Source organism: Sphaeramia orbicularis, chromosome 9 (assembly GCF_902148855.1).
Source record: "Sphaeramia orbicularis chromosome 9, fSphaOr1.1, whole genome shotgun sequence".
NCBI lineage: Eukaryota > Metazoa > Chordata > Actinopteri > Kurtiformes > Apogonidae > Sphaeramia > Sphaeramia orbicularis.
In genome coordinates, this window is record NC_043965.1 from 12,604,601 (window position 1) to 12,624,460 (window position 19,860).

The following is a 19,860-nucleotide window of genomic DNA, read 5'->3' on the forward strand; positions in this document are numbered from 1 at the left end:
TGCAGGGGTGGACCTTACAGACCCTGTTGCTGTCACTGTCTTGTAATGTGTGTGGAAATAACCAAAAATAGTCACTTGCCCGATAAAGGGTTAATGTGTTTTCCTGCATCTACCACACGTCTTAGATACAGTATGTGAGAACTTCCAAATGCACCGTCCAAAACAGAGGAGTCCACAAACTGAATTCCAAATTATTTTTTAGTAATGTACCCTTGGTGTAAGTTGTCATAAATTATTCAACATGTTATTGTTTATTTTAGTTTACTGGGAGAATATAATTAACAGATATTAACTTAGTGGCTGCATCTTTTCCACCGTTCTGTAACAGCATATTCCATGGTTCTGTAAGTGCTTTATTTCCCTACAGACTTTGTCTTATTTTAAAGTTTTAACTCTGTGTGTATTTATTTACCTTGAAGTTAATGAGAAGGAGCGCTTCAGTAAACTCTGAAACTTCCCTGATCGTAAGCGCAGAGCACAAGGTGAAAGAAAAAGGTCTTGTTTGCTGTCATTACAGTTAACCCCTTATCGGGCACGTGATTATTTTTGGTAATTTCTGCATGCATTACAAGACAATTACAGCAACAGTTACAGTGACCACAGTGAGTGTTTCACATTACATGGATTTTTCTTGTATTTGTCCCATACTTCTTGGATTTTTTATTTATTTTTTGCTACCTTTGGGCAACAAATCAAATATGGTAATGTCATTGACCTTGATTTTCTACATGAAAAATGAAAAAAAAAAAAAAAAAATAAAATAAAAATTCATAAAAGTAATAAAATTCAACATTTTTTTAATATACTTTTTGGATGTTTTTTGCCACTCATGGGCAAGGAACCAAATATGGTAACTTCATTGACCTTGATTTTCTACATGAAAATTGAATTTAAAAAAAAAAAAAAAATCAGAAGAGTACTTAAGTCCAACATTTTTTATATACTTCGATTTTTGATTCTTTTTTTTGTCACTTTTGGGCAAGGAACCAAATATGGTAACTTCATTGACCTTGATTTTCTACAGGAAAATTTAAATAAAAATGAAAAATTTCACTAAAGCAATAAAATTTTATATTTTTTATATCCTTCTGAAACCCAGGGAAGTAAATAATTTGGCTTTGCTGGGTCTCAGGAGGATTTACTTTCTGGATTTTTATTTACTTTTTTTTTTTTGTGCTACTTTTGGGCAAGGAACCAAATATGGTAATTTCATTTACCTTGATTTTCTACATGACAAAAATTTCTAATAAAATTCCACAAAAATAATGAACTCCAATATTTTTTTTTTTGCATGCTTGGATTTTTTTTTGCCACTTATGGGCACGGAACCAAATACGGTAACTTCACTGACCTTGATTTCCTACACTAAAAAAAAATGGAAAAATTTCACAAAAGTAAGAAAATTCTATATCTTTTATATCCTCCTGAAAACCAGTGAAGTAAATAATTTGGCTATTTTACATTAAATAATTGTCTTGATTGGAAAAACCATAATGCAACAGTTTTTCAGATACAATTTTTATTTCTATTTTTTTTATGAAATGTCCTTTACAGTGGACAAGTTTTTTTTTTTTTTTTCTAAGAAAAGCTGTGAAACTCTTGTCCCCTACAAAAGACAAAAATGCATTGCTGGGTCTCTGGAGGATTTACTTCTTGGATTTTTTCTTTTTTTTTTTTTTTTTTTTTGCCACTTATGGGCAAGTAACCAAATATGGTACCTTCACTGATCTTAATTTTCTACATGAAAATAAAAACAAAAAATTGAAAAATTTCACAAAAGTAATGTCCAATAGTTTTTGTTTTTTTTCTACACTTCTTGGATTTTTTTTTTTTTTTTGGCACTCATGGGCAAGGAACCAAATATGGTAACTTCATTGACCTTGATTTTCTACATGACAATAAAAAATTTTGAAAAAAGTAATAAAGTCTTGTTATGTCCTCCAGTAACACACTAAGGTTGAAGGAGTATTTCTGTGTGCCCTATAAAGGGTTAACGGATACTAAGTTATTTTATTATTATTTTTTTTTTTACCTCCATTATCTGTCATCTATCAAGGTCACCATCACTGACCTGGGAGTCCAGCTGGTTGCATCGCTGTCCCTCAGTATGACGGCGAGTCCCGGTAATTACCAGGCCATACAGCTGACAACCACAGCTACCGACCTGCTACACACACCCAAACAGGTACGACAACGCAACACAAACACAAGTACGCACACACACACATCCAATCACATGTGCATCTGCTCATACACAGATTACAACATCTCCATTTCTGCAACATATCGTACGCTACGGGGTGCTGTTTTTTAAGATTTCCACATGATAACTTGCACATGCAGACACTCTATAAACACACATAGACCCCCCCCCCCCCCCCCCCCCCATTTGTGCCTTCAGCTTCATATCACACACACGGTAATGGACATGGTCTTAGCTGGTTTCATATCTACAGAAATCCCTCAAGGTTGTAATCAGAGAAGTTAAATAGTAATTCTGTGGAGTAGACATCATATCTATCCCATAATCAGTTTCTAATTAGGAGTGTGTAACTGTCGGGCTACAATTACAAAACACCCTCCTGTTATTTTATGGCCTGAAGTACAATAGTTAACGTTTTTATTCTACTACGAGAGTTTCTTTTTTAATCACAGCTTTTGTATTGTACGTTATGATTAGATGTACTGTATTTTGCAAAGTGATGACTAAAATGTGAAAAATGCAGTTTTTCATCTTTTCATGGTCATCGGATATGTCCCATTTGGACGTTCAGAGGCTCTGTAGTTACCATGGAAACACTGAAATAAATATAACTTGCGCACAGAAATTTGCCTAATGGAAAAACGACAGTTTCACCAAAACTCTCGTTTTTCGATTAAAAGTTTTTGCGCTGGCAAGAGGTGGTTGTTCGGGCGTAGGGCAAATTGGTATATTGTGCAAAATGGAAAGTCCGTTTTACATAACTAGAGTCATGTGAATAAAAAAAAAAAACAGGATGTTGACGGACGTTATAACAAGTGAAGAAGAAGAGTTTATAAAGAAACATGGTGTGATATGTGTAGACACACCAGGAAACTGAATCATTTTTTTATTTAGTACGGGATAGAGCGGTAATATAAAATAATAATGAATATATCTGTAAATCAGCACAATATTTTTGTTTGTCTCCATGTTTATGGAATGACTTCTCATGTTTTCGATAATACATAAACAAATCATCGCATTTATGATTTAATGGAAAAAACCAACATGACGCACTTCTGTTTTTTCAACATTTAGTAAATATCTGTAAAGTTTTTGCGCAGATGTCCAAAGGAAAAGCGACTAGTGACAGTGAATGGACACACTAGTTTTTATGTTCAGTTAATGATATATTTTACTGAAAAAGTCACTTTTTCTTCAGTTTTCTCTGTTTGTGACATAATAACCTTCAACTTTAATCTGAACTTACATGAACATCTACATGATCAGTGAATTAAATACAGGAAAATATCTGATTTTAAGTTAAAAATGGTGGAATCAGTCTCTCACTGACCAATAAAACTTCATTATGTCATTTACAAATGGTAGTAACTCAACAGCCAATGATTTAACCCAATAACACCAAACGTATCATATTTGATACATGAGTTTTGAAGCCCTCTATGAGATCAGTGTGATATTTTTTGTCTTGAAAAACCTGACGTATACAATTTGATACATGCAATACACAGATAATCCACCAGGGGGGAGGAATTTGTTCAACAGAGGCCTTTCCAGTGACACTACAAGACTGTCATTAATGAGGAAGGAGGCAGAACTTGGCCAATTTTGAAAAGGAATTACCAATTAGTTAGACATGTTTGGGTTATATTATGTTTGTTTGTTCAAAAATAATAATATTTGACCATTGAGACCCGATGTATCAAATATGATAAAAAATTGAAACTCATACGTGGAAAATGATATTTGAAAAAATATTTGTTTAGTTGTTCAGAAGGACCAATAAAGGCTCCAGTTTCAAAGAACTGGACTTTTCTGTTAATAATTTGATGGTTTCAAGCTTTACAGGGTTAACAACTTGACCAGTGAAGGGACAAGATAGGGTTGAAATATATGATAAGTGAATAAATAAAAGTTAAATTATGAATGAACAGTCCTTTGTTTATTAAGGAGTTTATTAATGACTGATAAAGTATTTACATAAGCCATTAATAAATCCTTTATAAATGTGGTCTTTTTGTGAAATAGTACTTTGTTTTCTCATTTCTTCCAAAAAAAAGACAAGCAAAGGGTTAATTTTATTCTACTGTCTCTATACCTTTCATTCTCCTTTATTTTTACTACATACTTTCAGTTTTATAATTTCTAACCGGACAAGAATCAGCAGTGGAAACAATTATTTGAGCTTATATTTGATTCAACTTCTAGTTTCCATTTTTCCTTTTTTTTTTTTTTTTTTTTTGCACCTGATTCACTATAACTAAATGTAAATGAGGAAAATGATTACATAGATAGAACAGAGTAAGAAACAGAAGTGTGAGGACGAAGAATAAAGTAAAGGAGGTGAAGAAAAATGGCAATGTAATGTGAAAAAAGATGCAAAGGAGAGATAAAATGTTGTCCCTCTCATCTGAGCTTAATTATTTTTGTAAGGAGCTTTTACTGCGTTATAGCCGAATAATCTTTTTTTTGGTGTTGTGATTACAGAAAGCAAACTTCTATCGAGGGAAATTAGAGGAGAAATTGGCAAAAGAAAAAAAAATACCTGAGCTTGTTTCTAATTTATGTGGAATAGCTGATGGCAGATGGAATAGCTGACAAAATACACTAAGAGTGGTGTTACTGTGGATGCAGGAGGAAAAATACACGAAAAAATGAAAGTGGGTTTTGTAATGTTTACGTCAGGGGTGTTAAACTCATTTTAGTTCAGGGGTCACATTCAGCCCAATATGATCTAAAGTGGATCACACCAGTAAAATAATAACAGAGAAAAAGTAAAATTATATTATGGAAATGTTAACATCTACAAAGTTTCATTAAAAAGCTGAATAACACAAACGCCCTGAAATGTCTTAAGAAAAATAAGTGCAATTCTAACAATATTATGCCTCAGTTTATCATTTACACATGAACAACTTGCAGATCACAGTGGATCTACAAATACATAACACATTTAGAAACAGGCAGAATATTATTAAAATTATATGTACTTCTCTTAAGACATTTCAGGTTGTTCATATTTGTTCAAGTTATTCACATTTTTGAGAAAGAATAGTTTGTAAATGTCAATGTTTTCATGTCATTTTACTTTTTTACACTATAACAAAGAGAAAAAAAATTGGAGTTGTCATTATTTGTAGGTTATTTTTGGTAGTATTTAGTTATTATTTTTTTTTAGGTATAGAGTTGAAATAAAACTGTATATGTACATTGCCACAGTAAATGAAATATTATCCCAATTAGTTATTCACTACCCCTTCAATATCACCATTTTTAATTAATTCTAAAAACATCTTCCAAACATAATTTGGAGTTGTCATTATTTGTAGGTTATTTTTGATAGTATTTAGTTTTTTTTTTTTAAACACATATTTATTGTTTTTTTACTCGTACAAAACCATCAAACACCGTGAACATCTTGAACATGGCAGAGAAGAAATAGATAATAAAATATATTTTTAAAAAAAAGGGAAAAAAAGACTAAATAAATAAATACATGAAATGAAAATAAACCTCAAAAAGATGTCACAGTTATTGTGCTGAGAATATCGAATAGAAATAATAAATTGAATTACATAATAAATAAAACTTAGGTATAGAGTTGAAATAAAACTGTATATGTACATTGCCACAGTAAATGAAAAATTATCCCAATTAGTTATTCACTACCCCTTCAATATCACCATTTTTAATTAATTCTAAAAACATCTTCCAAACGTAATTTGGAGTTGTCATTATTTGTAGGTTATTTTTGATAGTATTTATTTACTTTTTAAACATATATTTATTGTTTTTTTACTCGTACAAAACCATCAAACACCGTGAACATCTTGAACATGGCAGAGAAGAAATAGATAAAATATATTTAAAAAAGGGGAAAAAAAAGATTAAATAAATACATGAGATGAAAATAAAATAAACCTCAAAAAGATGTCACAGTTATTGTGCTGAGACTATCGAATAGAAATAATAAGTTGAATTACATAATAAATAAAACTTAGGTATAGAGTTGAAATAAAACTGTATATGTACATTGCCACAGTAAATGAAATATTATCCCAATTAGTTATTCACTACCCCTTCAATATCACCATTCTTAATTAATTCTAGAAACATCTCCCAAATGTCACAGAATTCCGAAACTCTCCTTCTAACCGTATATGTGTCAGTTTCTCAAGAACCAAACTTGAGGTTAAATTAGTTGAACAGAAGTGAAGAGAAAGAGAGGCGCATTTTGATCGTATTTTACTGGTTTTACCCACTTTAGATCATATTTGTCTGTGTGTGAAACCTGAACTAAAACGATTTTGACATCCTTGATTGTTAATATCTTCAGTGTAATTTCACAAATTCATCCCACGGGCCGGATTGGACCCTTTGGCGGGCCAGTTTTGGCCCACAGACCTTATGTTTGACACCTGTGTTCTAATGCATTAAACTTCTACTGTACATTTCAGAAGCCTCCACTATTTTTAAGAATTAAAAACAACACATTCAGCACTCCAATGTAAATATTTTCATGTAATTTGACTTTTTTTTTTTTACACTGAAACAAGAGAAAATATGTTTTTCATTATTTCTAGGTTAATATAATAGTATTTTACTGATCTGACCCATTTAAGATTGTGAAACTTGAATTAAACTGATTTTAACACCATAGGTTGTTAATATCTTCAGTGTAATTTCACAAATTCATCCCAAGGGCCAGAGTGGCGGGCCAGTTTTGGCCCATGGACCTAATGTTTGACACCTGTGTTCTAATGCATTCAACTTCTACTGTACATTTCAGAAGCCGCCACTATTTTTAACAATTGAAAACAACACATTCAGCACTCCAGGGTAAATATTTTCATGTAATTTGACTTTTTTTTTTTACACTGAAACAAGAGAAAATATGTTTTTCATTATTTCTAGGTTCATATAATAGTATTTTACTGGTCTGACCCATTTAACCTGTTTAACCCTGACCATATTTTCAGGGGAAAAACACCTAAAAAGACATACCCACAGTAAATGAGAGAATTACTTCACAATAATAAGGTTCATATGGATGTTCTTGGTGTCTATGGACATTTAGAGACCTCACAGAATCTATTCCCATTGTCTAAAATATTGTATCTATTACTATGCCTGAGTAAACTGTAACAAACTAAAAGAGAAATTAGAATTTTTTATCCTCACCTGTTTTTTTTTTTCGGCTGGATTGACGATGATATGCATAAATTAATTGTTCGTGTCTGAGATTTTTAATAGCGTATATTTCACCCCACAAAGATTAAAAATCATGTTAAAGTTTACACTAAAAATACACTTTTGATGTACTTTTATCAACATTAGGGTCTAAACTTTGAGCAAAAGTTGAAAAAAACATTCATTATCCCGATTTATTATATTTTATAGTAGATGAATATTAATATAATTTTTTCAGCCCGCGGGCAGGCCGACAGGGCTGACAGGGTTAAGAATGTGAAACTTGAATTAAACTGATTTTAACACCATAGGTTGTTAATATTTTCAGTATAATTTCACAAATTCATCCCACAGGCCAGATTGGACCCTTTGGCGGGCCGGTTTTGGCCCACGAGCCTCATGTTTGACACCTGTGTTCTAATGCATTAAACTTGTACAGCACATTTCAGAAGCCTCCACTATTTTAAAGGATTAAAAACAACATATTCAGGACCAGAATGTAAACATTTTCATGTAATTTTACGTTTTTTTGTTTTTTTTTTACACTAAAACAAGAGAAAATGTGTTTTTCATTATTTTTAGGTTATTATAATAGTATTTACTAGATTGACCCATTTAAGATTGAACTGGTCTGAATGTGAAACTTGAATTAAATTGATTTTAACACTGTTGGTTGTTAATATCTTCAGTGTAATTTCACAAATTCATCCCACGGGCCGGATTGGACCCTTTGGCGGGCCAGTTTTGGCCCATGGACCTTATGTTTATCTCCGCCAAGGAGGTTATGTTTTTGCCAAGGTTTGTTTGTCTGTCGGTTTGTCTGTTTGTTTGTCTGTCCGTTAGTGTGCAACATAACTCAAAAAGTTATGGACAGATTTTGATGACATTTTCAGGGTTTGTTGGAAATGGGATAAGGAAGAAATGATTAAATTTTGGTGGTGATCGGGGGTGGGGGGCCCACGGGGGGGCCCATTTCCAACAAACCCTGAAAATGTCATCAAAATCTGTCCATAACTTTTTGAGTTATGTTGCACACTAACGGACAGACAAACAGACAAACAAACAAACAAACCCTGGAAAAAACATAACCTCCTTGGCATGGGGGGGCCCACGGGGGGGGCCACTGATCAGCCTGGGCGGAGGTCTGCGCTCTCCGAGTGCTTCTAGTTATAATAGTATTTTACTGGTCTGACCCATTTAAGAATGTGAAACTTGAATTAAACTGATTTTAACACCATAGGTTGTTAATATCTTCAGTTTAATTTCACAAATTCATCCCACGGGCCAGAGTGGACCCTTTAGCGGGCCGGTTTTGGCCCACAGGCCTCATGTTTGACACCTGTGGTTTATGTTGTCAAAGGTTTGTAAAAAAGTGAAAGTGCAGATGTCTTTCTTTGTGTCCTTCCTGGAGAGTTAACTTCCTATTTGTATTGCATTCAATCAGATGACGCATTGAGTGAATATATTGCAGTGTCACACACCAAAGGCTAACAGTAGGACCATGGTTACCTCCTGTACGCTCTCTAAAGTCGGCTTCACACAAGAACTACAGTCCCATTAATGAAGCACAAGAGAGCTCTTAAAATCGATTAGGGAAGGATATGTCCTTTAGTCTAATAAATGGAAATGTCCTTTACAGGGATTTAGATCTTTACTGATGGTCTACAAAACACATTTTACCTTAGTTATCACGCGCAGTAAATATAGACGTTTTATCGCAACTGCATATTTTATTTATTAGAATGGGCTGTTTTCATTCTTTCTGAGCTCAGTGTGATAGATCTGACCTGATTATTATCTCAGTCAGGTCTGCTTTCTTTTACAAACAACACAAATCCATTCAATTCGTACTGTATATAGCAGGGGTTCCCAAAACTTTTAAACTCGTGACCCCCACAGTTACGGTGCCAGAGACTGGTGACTACCCCCGAGTGGCTGAAACATAAAAAAATAAAAAAAATAAATAAAAAATGTGCACACAGGTCTCATGCACTCACAGGCATATCCAAACACAAGCATAACAACAGAACAGAACAGCCTGACAACCATCATACGATTGAAATGATACTGTGGCATATTTACCGCATTGCATTGTGGGTACTGGAGCTTTTACTTATTGTGTTCTGTTTTATGTGCAGGGGTTCAAAGAGGGTTTAGTGTTAGTGTAATGGGTATTGCTTTTGGTTCGGTTTGTTCCTTTGTTAACATTCCAGCAGCAAAACTATCGGTTGAATTCATACCAAATTGGGTTTATAGATTGCCAGTGACCCCGAATAGATCTGATTACATTTTGGGAAAAGTAGGTCAAAGATCAAAGTTTTTATGAATTTTTAAAATATTTTTTGATGTTTTGTATGCTGTTATTAATTTTTTTGTTTTAAATTAAATGGTACAGATACGTAAAGGAGGGTAAATTGTGGTTGAAGTGAATGTTATGTTTTCATGATTGTAAACCTCAATAAAAATATTCTGGCAAAAAAACAAAAAACAAACTAGAAGCACTCGGAGAGCGCAGACCTCCGCCAAGGCTGATCAGTGGCCCCCCCCATGGGCCCCCCCACCCCCAATCACCACCAAAATTTAATCATTTCTTCCTTATCCCATTTCCAACAAACCCTGAACATTTCATCAAAACCTGTCCATAACTTTTTGAGTTATGTTGCACACTAACGGACAGACAAACAAACAAACAGACAGACAGACAAACAAACCCTGGCAAAAACATAACCTCCTTGGCGGAGGTAAAAATCAGACACATATTGGAGCTAATGACTCACAGAGCCATCTTCCCACACTGTAAAAAAAAAAATCTGCAATTTAACAGAATTTTCACTGTTTATTTTACAGATTTTTCCTGTATTTTCAAGATACAGGAAAATATCAATGAAATGACAAAAATAGACTGTGATTTTAGACGTCAAATTTAAAATAACACGAAAAAACTGTAACTGTGAATAACCCAAAAATGTAAATTTTTAAAGAATTTTTTTTTTTTCACAAAAAAATACAGTTAAAATACATTTGCAAAAGTATCATAATTTTACAAATATTTATTTTCTATTCATGAGATTAAACTATTAATTTAAAGTTTAATACTGTAAAAAAAAAAAAAAAAAAAGATAATAAAACGAGATAAAATTACTGACAATTAACCGTAAAAGAAGTATTTGTTCTGAAAGTTTAACAAGACTTGTTTGTTAATTGACAAATATCTTGTGTAATTACAGGAGGTTTCACAACAAAAATGTTGAATAAATGTATTTTTGTGAATGTATAACATGTATAAGCACTGATAAACTGTCCAAATACAGTTTTTATCAGTGGGTTGTACAACTTAGTCTCAGTGAAAATTATTTATATATATCTTTATAGGTAATTTGATTGTTTTAATACATGTAAATATTCTTTATTAAACATTAAAAAGTCAAAAAAAAAACCTAAAATCTCATGTAAAGTTAAGGCAAAAAAACTGTATTTTAATTATGGAAAATTACCGTATTTTAATGAGATGGTTATTTTCCGTTATTTAACAGTATTTTTTCAGCACCCCTGCTGCCAGAATAATACTGGGTTTTTTTTACAGTTTTTTTTTTTTTTTTTTTTTTTTTACAGTGCACCTTCAATTTACAAGTACCCCAGTCCTGTCAATAATCTGCTGTAATCACGTCATGGCTCACATCAAGGGTATTGTCGAAACTGGATAAATTAGGAGACAATTTCTCACATCGACAATGCCACGGCGTGTCATTTATTTAGCCACATCTCAAACCAAAACAGGCTAAAAACATACATGGTGCAGCCCATCAACAACAACCACAATGCAATACTCTTAAAGGGACAGCGTCCCTATCACATAGGGTGAGATCACACAGATTGCCCCCACTGGGGATCACAGCGCTACAGCCACAACACTGTATGATGAAGTATGCTCATAGAGTTCACTACAGTATTCTGAAAATCTTCTCATGACCCCCCTGTTAGCATCTTGCCCCCCCCCCCCCCCCCCCCCCCCCCCCGCTTTTTTGGGGGGGAGGAATCCCTGGCATATAGGCTCATATGTCTGATCTAACACTGTTGTGGTGTGAATGTTCTTTCTCCTTCAGGAAGCAGTGATCAGTGCCTGGATCCAGTACAGCGACGGTTCAGTGACACCACTCGATATCTATGATCCCAAGGACTTCCTCCTCTCAGCTGTGTCATTGGACGAGGGTGTCATCTCTATAAACAATCAGGTAGAAATCAATAGCAGCGTCCTTTATCCAGGAGTGTGCCTTAAAGAGTAAAACTCATTAAAGCTGCAGGAGCCAGAAATCAGCAGGAGAAAAAAAAAGCAGAACTGGAAAATACACACCATCCTAAACTGTCAATCACATCCTTCAGCGGTTTTCATCGTGGGGTAGATTCGTCTCCTCTCAGACCACTTACAATATTATGACGGGAAATCATCGTAAACTGAAGTTAACCCTTTAAACCCTAAGCCAAAAATTAAAACTAAACTAAAAGGTTAGAAACCATGTCGTGAGTGAGTCCGTTTGTACGACGGTGTATTAGTGCCACATTAGAAAATAAAACACTTGTCACTATGAGAATAAAGTCATAAAATATCTAAATAAAACCCGTAATTTTACAAGAATATAGTCGTCATATTTTGAGAATAAATTCACAAACAGGTGGGAAAAATATGATAATTTACAAGATTACAGTCGTACCCACTCGCCCCATTATAGAGAACTTCTAACATTTTGTGAGGTTCTACTTTCATTTGGGGTTTACGCACAGCCAAATACTGAGCCTATTAGCCCCACCCACTGTTAACACATTAGCATTAGTCGTCCAGTCCGACAGAAGTGAAAGTTGCTGCTTCGCTTGTTGCATTCGCTGTAACCGGAAACTGTCATCAACAAAATTTAAAACTTACAATTTAAAAATTATGACTTTTTATTGCACTATTGTGAATTTATTTTCAAAATATTACGACTTTAATCTCATAAAAGTATGACTTTATTTCCATTAAATTATGAGGGTTTTTATTTTAAACTACGACTTTATTCTCATAATATTATGGCTTTACTCTCGAAATATTATGACTTTAATCTCATAAAAGTACAACATTACTTCCATTAAATTATGAGGTTTTTTTTTTTTAAACTATAACTTTATTGTCATAATATTATGGCTTTATTTTCAAAATATTACGACTTTAATCTCATAAAAGTACAACATTATTTCCATTAAATTATGAGTTTTTGTTATTTTTTTTAACTATGCCTTTATTCTCATAAAATTATGGCTTTATTCTCAAAATATTACAACTTTCATCTCATAAAAGTACATCATTTCCATTAAATTATGAGTTTTTTTAACTACGAATTTTTCTCATAGTATGGCTTTATTCTCGAAATATTATGACTTTAACCTCATAAAAGTATGACATTATTTGCATTTAATTATGAGTTTCTTTAAAACTATGACTATTCTCAAAATATTATGACATTTTTCTCATAAAATTATTACTCTTTTTGTATTCGAACTTGCTTCATTCAAGATTATTTTGCTTAATTCAAGTTAAAAAAAAAATCTGCCAGTGGAACAAGTGAAAATTATCTTGCTAAGATTTCTTGAAATAAGATTTTCCAGATCTATTGTCTAAAAATAAGTTCTTATATCTCACTGAAAAGTTACTCTTTGGTGATTATGTCTTATTTTAAGTGTGATGAGATATTTTGACTAGAAATGAGAAAAATACACTTGGTAAGATTTAGATTTTTGCAGCGTACTAAATGTTTTGGGCATTTGTAGATCCACTGTAATCTGTAATTTGTAATGTACATGTGTAAATAATAAACTGAGGCAGAATATTGTTAAAAATGCACTTAATGTTCTTAATACATTTCAGTTTTTTCATGGTTGTTCATGTGATTCACATTTTTGTCAGGGTAGGTTGTAAATATTAACATTTTCGTAATGTAATTTAACTTTTTTCACTCTAAAACATAGAGAAAAGTTTGGAGTTTATTTCTATTTAGATATATAAGATTTTCCAGATCTATTGTCTAAAAATAAGTTCTTCTATCTCACTGAAAAATTACTCTTTAGGTGATTATGTCTTATTTTAAGTGTGATGAGATATTTTGACTAGAAATGAGAAAAAATACACTTGGTAAGATTTGGATTTTTTCCAGTGGACTGTATAACACGGTTGAGTTTCCCTGCTGTGTTGTAAATACTGTCTTTGTGTTGCATTAGGAACAACACTGGCCAATCATAGTGGCAGAAGGTGACGGACAGGGCCCTCTGGTCCGTGCGGAGATGGTCATATCTGAGACCTGCCAGAAATCCAAAAGGAAGAGTGTGCTGGCGTCAGGAATTGGGAACGTATTAGTTAAGTTTGGCGCAAAGAGCGAGGAAAGAGGAGTGATGGGAAGAGGACAGGAGGACGGTGGAGGGATGGACAACAGCACCTATGATCAACGAACGAAAGAAGGAGAGTGGAAGTCCAACAGTGCAGCAGCAGACAGAGAGGAAGGAGCCATGAGGAAGGTAAGACCGACAGGGAATGGTGCTTTTACCCCCAATTTATTATCAAATGTTTTACTGAACCCTTTAACCGGGACAAGTTCTTAGTATTGAAACATTTCTTCTACAATGAGCATGTGCTACTTTGACGTCACCAGGTTAGCACAACAACAAAGAGCACAGTCACCCACCGGGCGTCAGGAGGTAAAGGAGCCAGCGGAGGTAGCAGCAGCAGTCGGGGTGGAGGCCCCAACCAGTCAGGGGACTACAGTAACTACCCAGCACAGGTGGAAGTACCAGGGACAGGGGACAGTGAACTGACCCAGACCACTAGAGGCCTGTCGGACTTGGAGATTGGGATGTATGCCCTTCTGGGAGTATTCTGTCTGGCAATACTGGTGTTCCTCATTAACTGTGTCAGCTTCGCTTTCAGGTAAAAGACCAACATGAAGCACCTGCAACATGGATGGATGGATGAATGGATGGTACAAATAGTGGACAGAAAACAGATAGATAGATAGATAGATAGATAGATAGATAGATAGATAGATAGATAGATAGATAGATAGATAGATAGATAGATAGATAGATAGATAGATAGATAGATAGATAGATAGATAGATAGATAGATAGATAGATAGATAGATAGATAGATTGATTTCGAACATAAGCGGGCAAAGGAAATTCCAGATTTAAAAGGACACTCCAATATATGGAAATAAATAAACCAAAAAAGAAAACAAATATCACACAAATGTAAAACAATGTCACTGTGGCTCTTTAACAATACTTTGTTGGAAAAGGAGTCGGACGAAGCAAAGTTTATATTGTCCTATCCGGATTTTACATGACTTGACTAATCAGCGAATGTATACAGACCATAACAAAGAATGGGTCAGTTATTAAACTACAGAAAAAGAGAACAAATAATAATAACAAATGATAACATACCGTCAACAAGTGGTGCCAGGCACAACAAACCCCGCCCCTCGCACGTATTGTAGCTTATTTTGGCATCGATCCAGCTGATGTCATCATGTCTATGCATGTGCTGACGTCAGCATATCAATTGCCTCTATATATGTGCTTAGTTTGAAGTAAATTGAAACAAAATTGATGTTTTCATAGACATTTGAAATTTTTGTCCATTATAAGTAAATAAGTAAAAGAAAGATTCTAAAAATTCATAAAAAAATTTGAACTTTGACCTACTTTTCCTAAAATGTAACCACATCCATTCTGGGTCACTGGCAATCTATAAACCTAATTTAATATGAATTCAACTAATAGTTTTGCCGCTAAAGTGTTAACAAACAAACAAAGAAACAAGCAAACCAAACCAAAAACAATAGCCCTTGCCTCCTCTTAAGGGGGCGGGGTAATAAATATTATTGTTGTACTCATGTTTATTGTTACTATGATATTTAAAACTACATCTTTGGCCCAATTTAACCCTGATGCTTTCTTTACTTTCTAGCTATTCGAAAGGGACTTTTTCGACAATGTCAATATACTTTTTGATAGTGAGCCAAGGCCCCTGAGTCAATCTATCTCCATTATTACATTAGAAGGAACAATGTTACAGTTTTACCCCACGTTTTGTCCTTTTAAAAATACACTTAGCCGATTAGCATCTGCTGAATGAAGTCACTTGGAGCACTGATTGCAGCCAAACGTTTGAGTGCCTAAAAGTAGGGTTTTTAGTGTCGCTGAAAAGATACTGTGGAGAAGGAGGCCTTCATTTTCACCTCGGTGGTAAAAGCAGTTACTTGTGAATGTGGATCGTATCCCTAATTTGACCTTTATGGTAAATGCTTTGAAACAGCCCAGAGTAAAGTGACGTGCCAAGTTAATGGCACCATTTGATAATTTCTCCAATTATTCTCTTTTTCTGTTGCAGAGTATTGGCCCTCACTGTGGCTTCGCAGTATAAACGTCTATGCAGGGAGATGAAAAATGAACTTAATAATAATAGTAATAATAATGAAAAGGATATCTGCCTACATACTGAAAAACTGAATACATTTGTTTACTGTATCAATTTAAATTTCTCATTAGTCCCACAAAAGAACCACATTTGGATGGATGGATGGATGGATGAAACCCTTGACTTTAATCTGAGCTTTAATGAACATCTACATAATCAGTAAATTAAATATTGGAAAATACCTGATTTTCACTGGAAAAATGCAAAATACAGAGGATTATTTCCCAATAAATGGTGACAAATTACTTAAGAAATATTAACTAAAGAGAAAAAAAATAGTTTTGAAACTACTACAAAAGTAACACTGGGTCTTTATGGGTTAAAATATTTTTCCAATTCTATACACAGTTGACATACATGAGGACAGACAAATTGAAACAATAGATAGATAGATAGATAGATAGATAGATAGATAGATAGATAGATAGATAGATAGATAGATAGATAGATAGATAGATAGATAGATAGAATACAACGAACAAGTGCAAAGAAAAGACAGGTAGAAAAACCACAAACGTGAGAAATGAAATATAAGAAAAATTTGGTATCTATATAAATAGAGAATTAGAATAAAACATAAAATCAAAAGGAGATATTCTATTTGTCTGATTGTCTTCCTTGTTGTGATTTTCCGCAGATACCGTCATAAACAGGTTCCGGTTTTGGAGGCGGGCGGTAACATGAACCACGCCCACGACTGGGTTTGGCTGGGTAACGAGGCCGACCTCTTAGCCGACCACTCTGAACAGTGCCAGGGCGGTCTGCCGGACGAGTGCACCACCATTATCGACCGGAACGAAGGAGGTTACGAGGAGAGCAAGTACCTGTTGAACGGGGCTGAGAACACCTTGGTGATGGGCGTGGGCGCCAGCATGGGCACGATCAGCGGAAGCGCTGGCGCCGGCGGACACCATCGGGGTGTCACTCACAGACAAACTTTACCCAGATCTGTTCCAGAACCGCATCAGTGCCTTTCAGCGATCACTACTGGTGGCAAAGACACTAGCGGCCAAGCGGAGCATCTGAATAATTCCCCCCGAGCGACGGCTGCAGCTGCGGTTGCGGCCGCCAAACGCAAACGAGTCAAGTTCACGTCTTTTGCGACCGTTCTACCCAACGAGAATTCAGGCGGAGGCGGCCCGTACACCAACTCCTCGGTCCTGATGACCAATGGGAGTGAGGATGACATCAAGTGGGTGTGCCAGGACATGGACCTGGGTCAGTCTGAAATCAGAACCTATATGGAGAGGCTACAAGACAATCTGTGACTGATGGGAAAGAGACTGAGGAAGGGAGGGGCAGCGGATGAGTGCGTGGACGATGGAATACAATTCACCTGTAATGCCTTTGCAATGGATGAAGGGAGGCAGATTGGGGGAGAAATAAAAAGGGTGGAGGGCAAAGATGAGAACGGACACAAAGTGCAAAGAAGAGTTGGGATGATTGCGTACAGACAGTGCAGGAGATGCTAACGTTTCGCTTCCTGTAGCCAATGGAAAGCATCCTGCCACGACAAGCTTACACTCGAATCAACGGTAGCAAACAACCAATAACATTACAAGTTTGTTTATATTATTTATTGTGAAAATAGCCATGTAAAATAATCAATAATAAAGTCAGTTTTGGGTATAAATGTTTATTTTTGGGAATATGATCTTACCAGTGTACTATATAGTAAATTCAGGGTATATTATTGGACAAATGGTACGCCAACATACATTTTAATGAGGATGGCAAGAACTTCCATTACGTTTAAATCTTCGTTTACTCATTTAGTGTGTTGGCAGCATTGGCAGTGGCTGTTAAATCATTATTGATAGGTCTAGTTTTAATATAAATAAATGGCATTATTAACCTGCCAACTCTGCTGAATGGTCACTGATTCCTACGAACATTGTTACAGTTTCGTCCTGTCTTATCCTGAGGCCCTTTCTTCACCAAGAGAAAGTGTAAAAGCGGTATATTCCGACTAAAAATCTAAGATTTTCTTGTCACTAGTGGGAGTTTGGGCAACCCCACTCTTGTCCTCAAAAAGCAGAATGTGTCCTTAAGTTGGAGACATGACCTGTCACATACAGTACCCAGACTGTGGTTCTCCCTTGGATCCAAGACAGAGGCATTGAAACTTGCACAATTAAAACAGGAAAAGGACACTGGCCATATTTAAGGCTTACACTTCCTGTTTTCAGAAAACCCTCCAGCCAATGACAGCTTTTCCTCCCTGTAGACCAATCCCATCATCTCCTTTGCCCCTCCCCCCTCTTTTTCTTGTCTGTGATTGGACAACAATAGAAAACTTTGTAAAGAACACAGTTGGAATACTGTGAAGTACTGTCTATAAACTCAACCGTGAAGGACCGAGGTGTCTCTTGGTAAAAGATGGAGGCGGAACGGGTTCTGCAAAGCCTGACTGGACTTAAAAAAAAACAGACGCCATGTAGACAACAAGACCGACCAACGGTGTATTTACACGGAGCTACAGGACGAAACGAATGATGTGGAGAACGAATCAACATGAAGTGACTCTCTTTAACCTAACTAATAGATATGGGTTCATGAAACATGTTTGTTCTTGCTGAACTTTTTATATTTTCTTTCCTGTAGTTTGTCTTTTTTGATGAATAGAATGTTTTTTATTACATTTTTTTGTTTGTTTTATGTTTTTCCTAATTTGGAAAAGATAATTGTAGCTTATTATTTCAGAGATTTATTAAGATTTTAAGGATATATGATTCTTTTTTTTTTTTAGTCTACTAGAAAGTTATTTATTTAAATTAACATTTGAGAGGGTGAGGAAACTAAGGAAGACCAGGGATAAAAGAGTGAAAGACATCAGACCCACTGGTGAACGATAGCACATAAGAGATCTAATGAAAGGAGGATGAAGAAGAAGAGTAGGAGGAGGAGGAGGAGACAGGACAGGCAGAGGTTGCCTCACCTTCGTTAAGCTCAGGTGACGAGTTGCGACGAACTGACAATAAAACGGAGATCTGTAAGATTGTTAAGATTGCAATATTTATTTATAAATGTGATACTGTTTCAGAGTACACTGTATGTTGTAAATAAATAAACATGCTTCAAAGTGCTTGTGAATAAGATTGCAGGTCACTTAGCCAACAAACACGGTGATAATTTTGTACATTTTCCAGTGCAAATATGGTACACGATACTATCTACCACCACAATGTGAAAAGTGATCTTATTGGTTCTTTTTCTAAAAACAATGTTCCTCTTTGATTTTCAAGTGTTCAATGAGTTCTCGTCTTTGTACAGGGTAGGAATCAGTTTACCTCCAGAACGAGATGTAAAGAAATGGAGGCGATCCATCACGCATCATATTCAAAATTGCTTGATGAAGGTTAGTCCGAGATTTCAGACCGAGAATGAAACCTGATGTTAGGATGTTTACCAATGGGGAAAGTAGTGTCTAATTTCAACTGTCAAAAAATAAAAAGTAAAAATATGCATAAAAAAAAAAGATAATGGCCAAATCATCTTTGTTTGTCGCACCAACTATACGCGAGTTTCTCACTAAAGTCGAGCGAACAGTTCTACAAAATTAACACTACAGCTTTAACAGCGACGTTAGATTCATATAAAAAAAAAAAACTAAAATATTGTGCAGAAAATAACATGACTAAGGTGTATTTATTACTGTGATGTCTCAGCTAAAAATGTGATTTGACTAACTGCGATTTGAGAATAGGAGTAAAAGGGTTAAATTATGTGGAGCTAATTTTGTTCTCTCCCATCTGACTGTTTTATGTATTTGGTTTCTGAAAACTATGGTCCTTAGTTACTGGCCTTGATTTAACAGATTTTGATTTGTTTCATGTAACATTTTCATCAGCAGGTGAGATTTATAGTTCACTTACCTGCCAAGTCAAACTTCAGAACTTCTGTTTATTGAATAAAGCATTTTTTCCACCTGAAAGACATAAAAAGCCCCTTAAATGTTATACTA

The 19,860-nt window shown here is 34.9% G+C and overlaps 1 protein-coding gene across 1 annotated transcript in view; it reads left to right on the forward strand.

Moving 5' to 3' along the window:
* Window positions 1-18,981, forward strand: part of LOC115425604 (transmembrane protein 132C) — a 55,202-nt gene extending 36,221 nt beyond the window's left edge. The window contains exons 6-10 of the mRNA XM_030143238.1: window positions 2,057-2,185; window positions 11,497-11,625; window positions 13,640-13,933; window positions 14,068-14,342; window positions 16,534-18,981. Coding sequence (XP_029999098.1) covers window positions 2,057-2,185; window positions 11,497-11,625; window positions 13,640-13,933; window positions 14,068-14,342; window positions 16,534-17,164 — 1,458 coding nt within the window. The 3' untranslated portion in view covers window positions 17,165-18,981. The remainder of the gene's footprint in view (window positions 1-2,056; window positions 2,186-11,496; window positions 11,626-13,639; window positions 13,934-14,067; window positions 14,343-16,533) is intronic.
* The last annotated feature ends 879 nt before the right edge of the window (window positions 18,982-19,860 follow it).